Source organism: Babjeviella inositovora (genome assembly GCF_001661335.1).
Source record: "Babjeviella inositovora NRRL Y-12698 unplaced genomic scaffold BABINscaffold_1, whole genome shotgun sequence".
NCBI lineage: Eukaryota > Fungi > Ascomycota > Pichiomycetes > Serinales > Babjeviella > Babjeviella inositovora.
In genome coordinates this window covers 1,422,871-1,436,395 of record NW_017566838.1, presented here as the reverse complement: position 1 = coordinate 1,436,395, position 13,525 = coordinate 1,422,871, and the positions used below count along the sequence as shown (strand labels likewise).

Here is a 13,525-nt window from a genome sequence, read left to right as displayed (position 1 = left end):
GTGGCGGGGTCCAGTGCAATTTGGGAGACCAAAAAATAGGGCAAAGAGAATGTCACTGAAGGCTGAAGGGTGTCACATTGATGAGATGCCCGGCTCGTTTTATAATTTTTTTTTTTCATGAGATTGGGGAGTTCTCTCTAAATATTCTCGTTAACACACTTATGCATGATGTTGTATTCCTTGCACTGCTGGTCTCACGTGCATTTAGTATGTCTGAACCCACCAGAGTCAGCCACAATAGTTTACAGGTCTATGGGAGCCTCGAGGTAATCGTACATTTATAGATAACATTTGTCTTGAGGTTCTGGTGTGTCAGAGGGTTAGAGAATCAAATATTGAACGGAGTGTTTATGAAGAATTGTTGGTAATAGCTGCATACTAAACTATATCTAGTCCATGATCGTTTCGGTACTAAACTAATATCGTGGAATGCCGCAAATCTTAATCGGTTTCAGCACCGGAAGCCTCTTCGACCTGGGTTGATTGCTGCATTCTCTGCACCGGAGCTTATTGGAAGGGCCTGCATATCCACAGTTTACAATTGCGCGATATGACGCAATTGTGTATTTCTGGTTGAGGCACGTGAAATTGGCGTCTGGTATATAGGAACAGCGTATTGCAATCTCTCGATTGATACAGGTTAAAGTTTATGGTCTAGGCCCTGGATATTCGCCCTGCTCCAGCTATTATTAGGAAGTGAAATTTTCTGCCGCACGCGTAACCGTGGAAGTCAGCAGAACAAGACGTTGAACGTGACTACAAGGCCAGTTCGGTCGGTGTATATATCCATATATATTCCCATATATCATTTTTTCAGCGTATGTGTACAAATACTTGGTTACTGTAATTTATATATAAGGTAATATCATAAACAGCTGTTTAGTTGTTACTATAAATATAAATATATTTTATAAATAGCTTATTAAGGTTAAGGTCTCTCCGACATACACCATGTCAAAGTTAAAGGCAAATACCGTTTGGAAAATATTTATTACGTAAAAGTTAGAGATATAGTCTATTATGAAACACGAAACGAGACTCGAGAAATTACTTACAGATTACTCCCAATGATACCCCAAAAAGAAACGGGTACAAACCCGTTGAAAATGGCCGATATTAACCCCTAGCCGCCTTCTTAACCCAGTCGCTTAGCCCCTTGTTGTCATCAACACACTGGGTCAACCACTTACTTCTGGAAACATCCTTAATGGTAAACCTGGTGGAAGGTATCGGGTCTAACATTCTGATGACAACCTCCTTGGTATCCATGGATTTGATTCGGCAAAAGATCTCGAAGGATTTCCGCTTATCAGCTTTAAACGCAGCAGACTTTTCAAACGCATTGTTCATGACAAGCTTTTTGTACTGTTTCGCAACTTCTTCTGACTTGTAAAGACTGGCATACGCCTTGTAGTATAGATCCTCGGCGCTGGCCTCGTCCCATGGCTTCATCATGAAATGGATAACCAAGTACGAAAGACCAAGCGCCCACACATCCACAGCCCGGAAGTCAAACTTTCTAAAGACATCAGAGTCCTTTGCGACCGCACCGCTGTACCGCGGGTTGAATAATTCAGGGGACTTGTACGATACGGTACCAAGATTGATCTTGGCCGGGGCAAGGTCCGAGACACTACCGCCCTCACCTAAGTCGAGGGCATAGCCGAAATCGGTCAACTTCAACTCCCCGTTACCGTCAATCAAGACGTTTTCCGGTTTGATATCGCGGTGCACAAGATTGTGGCTATGAAGGAAAGTTACCGCCTTGACTAGCTTCTTGAAAATCAAGTCTTTGAAATCCAAAGGAAAGGCTAGCTTGCGTGACCGCACATCGCCGAGCAAAGTCTTGAGACAACCACCGTCCGCGAGAGGTAGCACAAGACACCAACGGTAGGGAATAGCCGTCTGCTCCTCGGTTTCCTCTGGGGTATGGTCCTTGAGGAGACTTAGAACGGACAAGATGTTGGAGTTGGCATTACATTTTTGCATGATTTTGAATTCGCGAAGTGATAAGGTATCATACAAGTGCTGGGTAGACGGGGCTTGGCCTTCTATGTGGCAGCTGGAGAGCTCGATTTTCAACTTTTTGAGCACGACTTTGGAAGAGGGGGCTTGATTCAGCCTAGCCGCATAGATCCAGCCACCGGCCCCTTCTGCAAGGAGTCTCCTGGCCGGGGCCGTGTCTGACGCACCCTTGGGCACAGCTAAACAATACAGATAAGCGGAGTCTTCCAAGTTGGGGTACTCTTCTGCGGGCGTTTCCTGTTCGATATCGGATATGTTTTGAAGTGGGGACACAGCCACATACGTGTCAAAGCACGCAGTTTCGTCTATAGAGACCTTGCGGATGTCCAATATCATCTCGTCACACGACGCGGCAGTGGTTTGGGGGGTTATATGATGGGTCATTGCCTCAATGTCGCTGCTCGCGGCAGACGTGAAGCTCGTGACGGAGGTGGAACGATACCAGGTTGTCATGGCTTGTGTAGTTTATGAGTTGTGGCTATAGATCGTTACGGAAAAATATGAATGGTTAGAGGGTCTTTTGATGGCAAAAGACGTTAGCGCATTACACAGCACTGGGGGACCTATTTGTCAAACGGAGGAAGAAATGGAGGAATGGTTCGGGGTACGCTGGGGTCATGTAATAGGGGAAAAGCAGTTATCAGAAGTTACGTAAGAATATTCTCGGTTAGCAGGGAAGTGAGAATAGATATATGGAACAACCGGGATGTTATATGGCACCCGTTTGTAACAGAACGACCGAAGTGTAATCAGCGTCATGCATGGAGAAAGTCAACTTTTCCCGCCCGTGAAAGTGCGCAATGGGAATTTCCTGCATGGATTCTCGGAAAAAAGAAAAAGTTTGGCTATCAGTGGAGGGGGGAATTGCCTTGAAAGGCAATAGCTCCGTCTGATGACGTCGTTTGGCCTTTTCTTCCCTCGTCACTCAGGCCGGCAAAAGCACCTTATCTACTGGGTTGGTCTAGGTTCACACCCACAAAAGTACGAAATTTCCCATGAACCAAAAACGAGCTAGGGGATTAGTCTTAACCACGGCTCGGAAGGAAGTGGCTCTTACGGATTGGCAGACTAATGGCCGGCCCGAGACCAAGGTTTGGAGTAAAATGAGGGGTGGGCCGGTGGGTCATCTTTTGCGCACGGTACCGCTTATCAGGAATCCTCTTCAAATATCATCATCCGGGCATAAATTATAAACAAAACTCTAATCAAGTTGTTATCCCAACCATAGCGACTCGATTATTGATAATTCCCAAAGGGCGCTTTCTTCCGCAACATCATGCCACACACATAGCGACAGTCGTAGCTTTTTCGCCCGCATTGTCAGTGGCGGTGTGTCCCAGCGTAAAGATAACAATCCCCGATAGGTATAGCACCATGTCAGTGGATTTAATTGATAGACGAGCTGATCTCACCAGATCAGAGAGCGATAGAGGAAGCTACCATGGGTACGGTCAGATCTATGTTATCCTGTATACATTATGGACCGATTTCGAGACTGATGGCCCTGCAGAATACCAAAACTTGAGGGCAATCAAAACACTACGTATGAAACATTGACATAGTTTGGGAGAGAAATACAAACAAATACCGGGAACTACCAAGCTCGGAAAGAATGAGCTGGTGCTATGACCGTGACCTGACGAGCCAGGAAGGTGCCAAGTTGACGTCAAAAATCCAGGTCTTTTTCTGGACAGTCATTATCAATAGGGTGTTTCCATTATATAAGGTGGCTGCCATTAAAACTGTCAGCTGGAATCTAAAGTTTGGGGGCTTGTTAACCAGGGCTAACCTACACGTGGGTCATATCAACTTTTGCTGTACGTAAACCGAGCTACATTATAGACACCGTGGCAAAGCAAGGTACTTTAAGACAATATCATTGGCTAGTGCGGGGTTCACACTAACGGTCCGAAAATACCCCTTTGATTGTCAGCTGTAGCGGTTCTGGGGTCTAACAGTGAGGCTAAAGGATACAAGTCTGGCATTGACTAGGGCAGAATGTCCCTGCGACGTCTGAGCTCGGATTGTGAAAAGAGGGCCATGAAATTCACAGTCATTAAGGGCTATTCGGTGCCCAATCACTCACTTTAAGCATAATCGTGTAACCTGAGCTACCACCCAATACACCACGCTTACAGGGCCAATGCTTGAATAAGAAATTAGTATTATAGAAAGGTATTAAAAGGGGGTAGAAATGGGAAATTAGTAAGACAAAAAGGAAAGTTTCAGGACGAAACGGCAAGGCAGAGAGGGAGCAGGAGACTTGCTTCGTCAGAACCTTGATTACGACTCAACTTATTCCTTAGAGAGCGTTTACCGTTTGGGAGTTGGTCTTGGCGTTTCTCACCTTGAAGAATTTAATGCCCTTGGAGTTGTTTTCGGTGGCCGGCTCGGCCTCCACAACGCCAGTCTGGTCGGCGTACGGGTGAGCAGCCTCATCGTCAGAGTCCGGGAATCTCGAGTCTCTGTATAATTTTTCGTGGTCGGCACCGTAGGCTCCCTTGGAGCGGCTAGAACGACCACCGAAACAGGAAGCGCAGCACAAACTGAACAGGGAAACAATCAACAAGAAGGTGGAGGTCCAGGCAAAGGCCAACAATTTGACACCATACTTAGGGCTCATGCTAGCGTCCTTGAATTGCTTGTGGCCCAAAACCACAGCGGAGGTCTGGAAACTGGAAGCGCCGGCGATGAAAATGAACGCAATAAAGACGGAAAAGACACTCAAGAAGCCAATGATGCGGCCGGTACCGCACAACAAACCAAAGGAGCCCAACAACGCCACAAGGGTGAAGAAGAGGCCCACAATCCAGAAAGCGTAGGCGAATCTGGTCAAGTAGTAGTAGGTTTTGCGCGACGTGACAAAGCCCGATGGTAAGGTATCGGAGTCACCGAAGTTGTCCTCCGGCGAGAATGGGTACGCAGGCTTCTTGATGCATCCGATGACGCTGCCGCCGTCGACGTTGCAGATACCGTTGCTGGTCCATCTGGAGGTGGCAAAGTCGGCGCTGGTGGTGCTGGTGATGCTGGAGGTATCGGCTTGGATCCAGTAAAGCTTAGTCAAGAAGGAGCCGTGGGTGGCACCTGAGAGGATAATTAAGAAGGTTAGCAAGGCCGAACTAGGGGCGTTAGTATGGAGTCCGAAACAGTTCCAAAACGGTTACATACCCTGCGAGGAACAAGATCGGCACGAAAGTAAAGAGACGCCTTAACATATTGGTATATTTGGATATATAGTTGTCCAAGGTGTGTGTGCGTTTTAGGAGGGGGAGATTATATATATAGATGGTAGCGAGTGACACTACAAAGTGGGCAGGTTGGACTCGGCCGTCACTTGCTACTCATTCTCAGGTTGGTCACCAGAAGCGGCTGCTAGCAAAGCCAAAACAGCGAAGCGTGCGTGCCATACGGGAAGGAGAAAAAGAACAACACAGGCCTGCGCAACCAACAGACAGCTGGAAAAAACAAACAAATTAAGGAAATTTTAGTATTCTCCTGCACTGTGTGTGCGTGGTGAGCTGTTGTCATGCGTCAAAGTGACGTTTTAGATGCAGCTGCCACTAAGAGCAAGCACTCAGAGGTTGCTAAACCCAAGGTTTATCTAGGGGTTACTGCATTTGAATCGTGAAGCTTGAACTCTGATTCAGATTGCTGCCGCAAACGTTAGGGTGACGTAGTATTTGAAATACCGTGAGGTGTATCTGGGAGGTTGACACCTGCAGATTTTCGTATTGCTGCGCCATCCAAGCTGTACACGGCACAGCCTGCATGGGTGTAGCATCTTGTCGCTACATTCCCTTGCGTAACCAATTGGGCAATTCTGAACCGAACTATTCGTAATGAATCCTCGGCTTTGGATGGAAATGGTGCCAGAGGGCTTCAATCTAGATGCTCTCTAGCGAAGAGATTACTAGGAAACGAGGGATGAAGCCATAGCACGCAGCAAGTGGGTAGGTACAGGATGCACATGCAAAGTCGGTCTACACCGGCTCCGAATGGAAGAGGGGAGGTTAGGGGGGCCGAAGCTATATATAGAGTATATTTGATATATGCGGGAGACAGGATACTAACACCCAATATTTACGGTTACAGGGGGTCTGCCAGTCGGTAGGACATGCTCTGTCAAGCTAATTAAAAATCGTAAATATGAGCTCTAAGGGTTATTGGGGGTACTCAAACCACGTTTATTTCCTTGTCTCATGTACCATATTTTTGCACTGATATAGACATAGCCCGGTGCCTAGGCTTGGACGAACAGGACAGGATCTGAAGGTTTAGGTCGTATCTACACCAAGGAAGCGCACGTTCGGCCCTTGACACGCGGAAAATCTCCTCTTGGTTTATTGGACATTGTATACCAAACGACAATGATGTTAAAAAGCATAATTTGGCGAGAAGCACCAAATTTGACGCCCTTGGAAGCTATAAGAGCGCTAAAGAATGGTTTATGAGGATATTACTGGCGTGCGAATGGCTTGCCTCTAGTTTACCTTGGACCGCCAATTCTGGCTTTTAAATAGTGGAGGTCCTGTGCATGCCTTACGTAGTATTACGTGGTTGTCTGTGTTCAGTATAGAGTTAGGCATAATCTCTGCTCACCAAGAGATCTAGAGCTTTCCCCTGTGGGCTCCCTATAATGACTTCTCAAGTAGTGTTTCGCATTAATTTAGTTTGCGTTTACCGGAACCGACTGTTTCGAGAATTCTGTCTGTTCCCTGATGTAAGGCTGCCGAAACGTTGAAGCAGACAGGAGAATGGCGGGTAAATATGCACTTGTTTACAAGACAAGGCTCATTTCATAGGTTTCAGCTTATGCGGGTCCACTGCCTCGTTTTTATTAATACCAATGAAAACGGTCCAGACATCGACACGTCGTGAACATATAAATAGGTGCAGTTTCCACATTTCCTTTATATTTCACGTAGAGCTTTTTGTCAGTAAGTATATTCTCCAAAGATTTTATACATAACCGAAACAAATCAGATCCAAGTTTCAGTCCAAATTTTCCAATGAGTATTAGCAATATTATCTTGAGTGAAACTACCACGAACCCAGCTGCGATTCTTGCCCCCTTGAGTAGTATCGCGGGTGATCTCACTTCCACCGCTGTTGGAGTTATTGCTTCTACCGCGTCTGCCGCTTCCCAGTTTTCTACCGGTACTGAGATAGCCTCCACTGTTTCGACAGCCTCCATTGTTTCGACAGCCTCCGTTGTTTCGACAGCCTCGGCTTCCGTTGGTGTCTCTGCAGTCTCCTCTGTCGCATCTTCAGCTCCAATCGGAGTGTCTATTGCTTCATCTACTTCTAGAGCTTCCTCTGCTCTCACGAATGCTTCCTCTAAGACTTCCAAGACCTCTTCTGCCTCTTCCAAGACCTCCTCCGCCTCTTCTAAAACGTCGTCCGTTACCTCTTCTACTTCTGCGGCCGGTGCTATGGGTACCTCTGACCAAAACTGGAAGACAACCTTCATCGCTGCCTCCCTTTTCGGGGTTGCTGCTGTCTTGGGTGCTTTCTAGATTTGTGTGTGGGACTCAACTCAAATGCACAATCTAGGGGCGCAAACATTGATCCACATTGCTATATTTACAAAACCTTTTTTCTCAAGTAATCAACAGTTAAATTTTGTCCTAGTTTCTCTCATCTATGGTGCCGCATGTAAAGATAACCACTTTAGGCCTAGGTCCATTCATACTCCCGATATCACATCTCTGGGCCGGCAAAAACGCATATGCAAGTTATACATGAGCATGCATAGATGTATACATCCGCCTGTTCTAGGACTCTGCTAGCTAGCTATGACTACAGCAGAGACAGGGTATGGTGACCTACAATTCTTTTGTTAAATTTAGATACACCGCCTTTTATTGACTGTTTCAAAATCAGAGACACAAGCTCATTGAAGGCCATGAAAAGGGAGAATCGCAGGATAGACAACCTCGAACAAAACATATTTCTATATGGTTTTCCAGAATTAGTATACCATGGTTGCCTTCAGAACCGATAAGTACCCATCGCATAGGAAGCAGTGGAGATTTTGTGATTCCCTGGGATCGCACATAACGTTCTGTGTATCTCCTGTACGGGATATCCTTAACCTTAAACCAGGAAAGCTTTAACGGCGCGACTCAGTGTGCACACACTACCAAACCTGCATCATTAGCGCCGGAAAAGGAAAAAAAGGCTGATGAAAATTTCAATGCAAGTTAAAACGGGTTGGGTAGACTTACATATCCGCAAAGACTACACATCAGTTTTCATTGTTGACACAGAATCAGGAACCAGGAACACAAGCCGTTACGCTAGCACAGCCTATATTTCCTACCAGTTACTCACCAAACCCGGTATTGCAGTGATCCATTCCTTTCAACGTGCTATGATCAGAAGTGGGTTTAAGAGAGTATTCGAACACGCCCAGACTACACAGCATTTTACCAGAACCATGGCAACCAAAAAATCTCCTCTGACCACCCCAGAGCCCACCAAGAAAGGGAAATCGTGGAAGGCCGACCGCCCAGCTGCGTTTAGAAACAATCGCCCCACAGGCCCCAAATCGTACGAGGCGAAAAAGTCGTTTGGCGATAGAACGAGCTTTAGCTTGAAGCCAAATGCTGCATTGTTGAAAAATTCTAAAATCGACGAGATCTTCCCCGAGCTCAAGGCCAAGAACGGCAGAAAGCATACAAACACCCCGGAGCGTACCATGGAAATCGAAAACTACACAGAGAACCTCGAAAAACGGGGCAAAAAGACCAGTGTCTACCTCAATAACCCCACATCGATCTCGCGCATTACAAAGTGCGTTCAGCAGGTTGCTAACAGAAAGACGGTCTTGTTCTGTATCGACGTCGAGGCGTTTGAGCGCAACACCAAATGTGTACTCGAGATCGGAATCTCCATCTATGACCCGAGACTCCAGGAAAATGCCATGTTTCCGGTGATACACCAGTTCCATATTTTGTTGAAAGAGACACTAAAGATGAAAAACGGCGCATTTGTGCCTAACAACCGCGACAACTTCTTGGGCGGGGACTCGTTGGTGCTCTCGTGCGAAAACGCAGCCACCTTGGTACAGCTCTTGATCAATCACTACTTTGTCGATTTGCCCCAGAAGAACCCGGGCTATGAAACCGCACTTGTGGGCCATTCCGTCAAGGGTGACGTCACCTGGTTCCAGTCCCTTGGGATCAGCTTCCCGCAGGAGCTCTTAATTTTGGATACCAAAGACGTGTGGGTGGCCTCTCAGGGCGATAAGGGCTGTAACCTAGGCAAGATCTTGCAGAGATTGCGTGTCAACCATTCGTATCTCCACAACGCCGGGAACGACGCTTACTTCACGTTGATTCTTGCAATGATGTTGGGCGATCCGTCCACCAGAATCCACCATGAATTAGACACATACATCTCTCCACCCGACTCGGACCTCGATCCAGCGGTGTCGCAGATCTCCATGATGCGTATTAAGTATAACGGTGCCACCCACAAGCCAAAGCCTGTGACATACTTTGGCCAGTTCAGAAACATCGACCGGCCGATTGATGCCGTGGAGACCGTTCTTTTCCCTTCCAAGAGAATGTAGGAGCCACCTAGCTTTTAGTTAGAATGTAGAATGCTTGGATGGCCTGCATTTTTTTGTATTCGTTCATTGTATCTTTGAATTAGTAACAGCTTATACAAATTTGAAATTTTCAGAATTTTTGTACACGGGTCAGTGGTATTCCTTCGTGTCTTTAGCGGGTGATGCGAACCCAACATAGGGCTTGCACAGGTTAACGATGTAGGAACATCTCCAATCAACTTTCAAACTTTCACGTCGATCATATCTGAGCTCACTAAAGTTCTCATACGTTGACTATGATATTTTTAGAATATTGACTGCCCTTGGTGAAAAGACCATAAGGCCTCCAAGCGGCGCACGCATGCACCTAGTAGACTGACCCTGAGTCACGCGACATTACGTCTGTATGTTTTCACAGGTAGACCGAGGAACCCCGATATAGAAACAATCAGCCATCACAGCTGGGCCATTATACCCCGGTTGGAGAAATTTCCTTGCTTTGTCTCTGTTCATTTACCCTCACCAATTAAGGGCGCAAAAAACAGTTGTTAAGCCAGCGCCCCTCTGAGCAAAAGCACGTGCTAATATCCAGGGCCCCTGCCTCCGAAACCTACATACTCTCCTTCAAACCGCATTATATATCCATAATCTCTCAGTAGACTCCCCTCTCCCTGGCTCGCGAAAACTTGCCCCTCAAAATCGATGTCGAATATAATCGTGCTGCCTAGACGGTACTGGTGGGGTTCCATTTTTCGTGCGCGTACCGCTCGTGCCACCAAACAGTAGTTCCATTGCCGAGCGGCATATATCCTGTCTGGGCGCTACTTCAATTTTAATTTTTATGAAACACAAAACAGACACGCTTTGTTCTCAGATACCAACCTATACCCCATCGCTGTTTTACGCGTATTCAGCACAGTACACGTCCACCAGCTGATATCTAGCGCGACTGTCGACAACACGCTTCTGCAAAGCCCGCCGACTCGACTTGATAGCCCTGTGATTCGCAAAATTCACCCACAGCCTGAGACCAGAAACAAAGCCGCCTTCAAAAGATATCCTATATCCACCGCAAAAGCATATCTTGACATCTATAGTGAGCTCCTTACCTATTCCCCGCCGTTTTGCGTATATCCGCCTTCCAAAACGCCGGCTGTCCAACTAAAGTATACAAGACCCGTTTATATTCACTGGTTTGCCGATATTCACCACCGAGTTTTGCCAAAATCGTCCCAATTAAGTGTTTAAGCACCTTTGCTGAAATCAAAACGCGCCTTTGCATACCCACTCAGCCCATATAACACACCCGTACCATGCAATACGATATACCTTCGACCCATGCCTCTGGCCCGTCGCTTGCCACAGGTACACCGCGACGCGTGAAGGTGTACCTCCTCAGTGGTGAGGACTGGAAGGACAACGGAACGGGCTACTGCACGGGCGAACTCGACAGCGTGGCACCGCGGTTTGTGGTGCGCAACGAATTAGACGCAAGTGAAATCCTCCTCAATACCGTTTTGGACGGCGACACACAGTACCAGCGCCAGCAGGATACCCTTATTGTGTGGACGGATCCTGCGGGCAACGATATTGCTCTTTCCTTCCAGGAAGCCGAGGGCTGCAACTCGCTCTGCGACTTCATCATCGACATGCACGAAAAGTACTCGAGCAACATTTCGCTCGTGCAGGTGGTTCCCGGCGGGATGGAGGGCGCCGACATCACAGAGCTCATCGTAGGCCCAATGAACTACCCCCCGCCGGTCCCTACGACCCAGAGCTTGGAGCAGGTGCTCGAGCCTATCGGCCAGGGCTCCAACTCCGTCTATACGCGTGAACACATGGCCAAGTTTCTCATTGACCACGACTACATTCTGAAGCTTGTGGGCGTTTTTGAGAGCGCGGAGCAGCGCCGCGACTTGAAGAGCCTCCATCTGTTGTGCCGCATCCTCAAGACGCTCACGTTGTACAATGAAACATCGATCATTGAAATTATGATCGAGGACAAGGTGATCATGGGGGTGTGCGGGATCTTTGAGTACGATCCCGATTTTCCCACGCACAAGGCCAACCACCGCGAGTACTTGGCTGACGAATCGAAGTTCAAGGAGGTGGTGGAGCTTACCGATAGCGATGCTGAGATTAAAAGTTTGATTAAAAACAATTTCCGGTTGCTGTTTTTGAAGGATGTGATAATGGCGCGGTTGTTGGACGATGCGACACTTACGTTGATGAACACGTTGATCTATTTCAACCAGGTGGAGATTATCAGTTTTTTGAAAGAGTCACCATACTTTCTTGATCAGTTGTTTGCGATGTACGAAAGCCAGAACCTGCAGCAAAACGAATGGACGCGAAGCGGCATTGACGTGGAACAGAACGGCACCGATGTGGATCAAAATGGCCCGGAAGACCATTCCGAAACTGATATGGACCTAAATGGTTCAGGGGATTCTAGTACCGCGGCGGATCAAAACCGGTCAGATGTAGATCCGAACACTACAGGGGATTCTAGTACCGCGGCGGATCGAAACCGCTCGGATGTAGATCCGAACACTACCATTGGTGACCCAAACAGTTCTGTTACCAATCCAAACATGAAAACTCATCGCACTGCCATTCCAACCACCGAGGTTAAACGCAACGGGGTGCGGATGCTTCACCAGTTCACGCTCATCACTAAATCCCTACAGCCGAACCAGAAGTCGGACTTTTTCCGTCTGCTTGTGCAGAAGGGATTGTTCAAAATGCTCGGGTTTGGGTTCAAGGACGAGCTAACGGCGATCCGTGTCAACAGCGTTGAGTTGATTGTCGCCATCATCGAGCACGACGTGTTACTTGTAAACGGGTGCCATCCCGATGACGCGTCGTCCCTCAAGCTCTCCAACAACATGAGCTTGATCTCGATTCTCAGCGACTTGATGATTAACGAGGCGAACCAGGGTCTCAAAATCCAAGCGTTTGAGGCCCTCAAGCTCTTGCTCGACCCGGCTGGCGACAGTTCCGGTAGCAGCATGGAGTCGTTGAAAACTGTAACCACTTTGAAAACCGACGAGTACTTTAAGGCGTTTTATGCAATCGTGGCCCCCAGATTATTTCAGCCGATTGTGGATGTGGCCCGACAGAAACCTCTCGAATACGGCTACTCGATGAGCCGATGCCTTCTTTACCAGCAGTTGTGCGAGCTCATTGCGTTCTGCACGCGAGAGCATGACAAAAACATGTGCCGGGTATTCTTTTTGGAGAACTCCATCTTGCTGGGTGTATCGAAGCTCGTGGAACAGACGACCCGCTTGCAGTTGCGTCTTGCGGGAATCCGGTGCTTGAAACACATTATCTTTCTCAACGATGACATCTACACCCGCCACGTCATAGCCAATAACCTCCTCGCGCCCATCTTCCAGCTTTTAGAGGAGACGAACCGCTTGAACAACTTGGCCAACTCCACGTGCTTGGACCTTATCGAGCAGGTCTTGAACGGCTTGGACCGAGCCGAGCATAAGAAGAACTTTAAGCTTTTGGCCACGTACATTGTTGGCCAGTTCAAGGGGTTATTGACAAGCATCGACTACGTTTCCAACGGCTCCGAGCTTGTGACCTTGGTGGAAAACAAGTTTGCCGTCCGAGAGAACACTTCTGTCACGTCACTGATTTCCACCGCCACCTATAATGATGCCCCAACGAACGGCGAATTGTTAGGAGCGTACTTTGGCGATGACGACGATGACGACGATGACGAGGCTGAAGAAGACGTGGACATGTGCAATGGCAGTATGTTGGCCAGCGACCCCATCAGACAAAAGGCTCCGAACTTGCGAGACGCAGATCCCCTTACCCTCAGGTCGGTGAACGAGGAAGCGAACGGGAGACAGGTGGAGGCTTCTGAATCGGGGCTGGAGAACGAAGAGGAAGGTTTAAAGAGACTGCGTGATTCGGACGACGAAAACG

General features: G+C 47.7%; 5 protein-coding genes across 5 annotated transcripts; 3 read left to right on the top strand and 2 right to left on the bottom strand.

The window, feature by feature from the left end:
• Positions 1 to 1,116: 1,116 nt before the first annotated feature.
• BABINDRAFT_30753 (uncharacterized protein) lies at positions 1,117 to 1,989 on the bottom strand (the record flags this gene model as incomplete). The annotated part of the gene is made up of 1 exon (XM_019131501.1): positions 1,117 to 1,989. One exon carries the CDS (start codon positions 1,987 to 1,989, stop codon positions 1,117 to 1,119), a length of 873 nt encoding a protein of 290 aa, XP_018988120.1.
• A 2,338-nt stretch (positions 1,990 to 4,327) lies between these two features.
• On the bottom strand, positions 4,328 to 5,240 carry BABINDRAFT_5703 (SUR7/PalI family protein; the record flags this gene model as incomplete). Its single annotated transcript, XM_019132272.1, has 2 exons — positions 4,328 to 5,144; positions 5,194 to 5,240. The coding sequence occupies 2 exons, from the start codon at positions 5,238 to 5,240 to the stop codon at positions 4,328 to 4,330; spliced, it is 864 nt and encodes a 287-aa protein (XP_018988119.1).
• A 1,718-nt stretch (positions 5,241 to 6,958) lies between these two features.
• BABINDRAFT_159296 (uncharacterized protein) lies at positions 6,959 to 7,598 on the top strand. Its single transcript, XM_019127575.1, has one exon. The coding sequence runs from the start codon at positions 7,035 to 7,037 to the stop codon at positions 7,539 to 7,541; it is 507 nt and encodes a 168-aa protein (XP_018988118.1). The 5' UTR covers positions 6,959 to 7,034; the 3' UTR covers positions 7,542 to 7,598.
• A 1,223-nt stretch (positions 7,599 to 8,821) lies between these two features.
• Positions 8,822 to 9,418, top strand: BABINDRAFT_28248 (uncharacterized protein; the record flags this gene model as incomplete). Its single annotated transcript, XM_019131422.1, has 1 exon — positions 8,822 to 9,418. A coding segment is annotated over one exon (597 nt), but the record flags the coding sequence as incomplete, so codon positions are not given.
• A 1,529-nt stretch (positions 9,419 to 10,947) lies between these two features.
• PSY2 (Psy2p) lies at positions 10,948 to 13,188 on the top strand (the record flags this gene model as incomplete). The annotated part of the gene is made up of 2 exons (XM_019131347.1): positions 10,948 to 11,861; positions 12,156 to 13,188. Coding segments are annotated over 2 exons (1,947 nt in total), but the record flags the coding sequence as incomplete, so codon positions are not given.
• Between the last annotated feature and the right edge of the window lie 337 nt (positions 13,189 to 13,525).

Coding starts and splice junctions, on each gene's coding strand:
- BABINDRAFT_159296 (XM_019127575.1), top strand. CDS start 7,035: ATGAGTATTAGCAATATTATCTTGAGTGAAACTACCACGAACCCAGCT.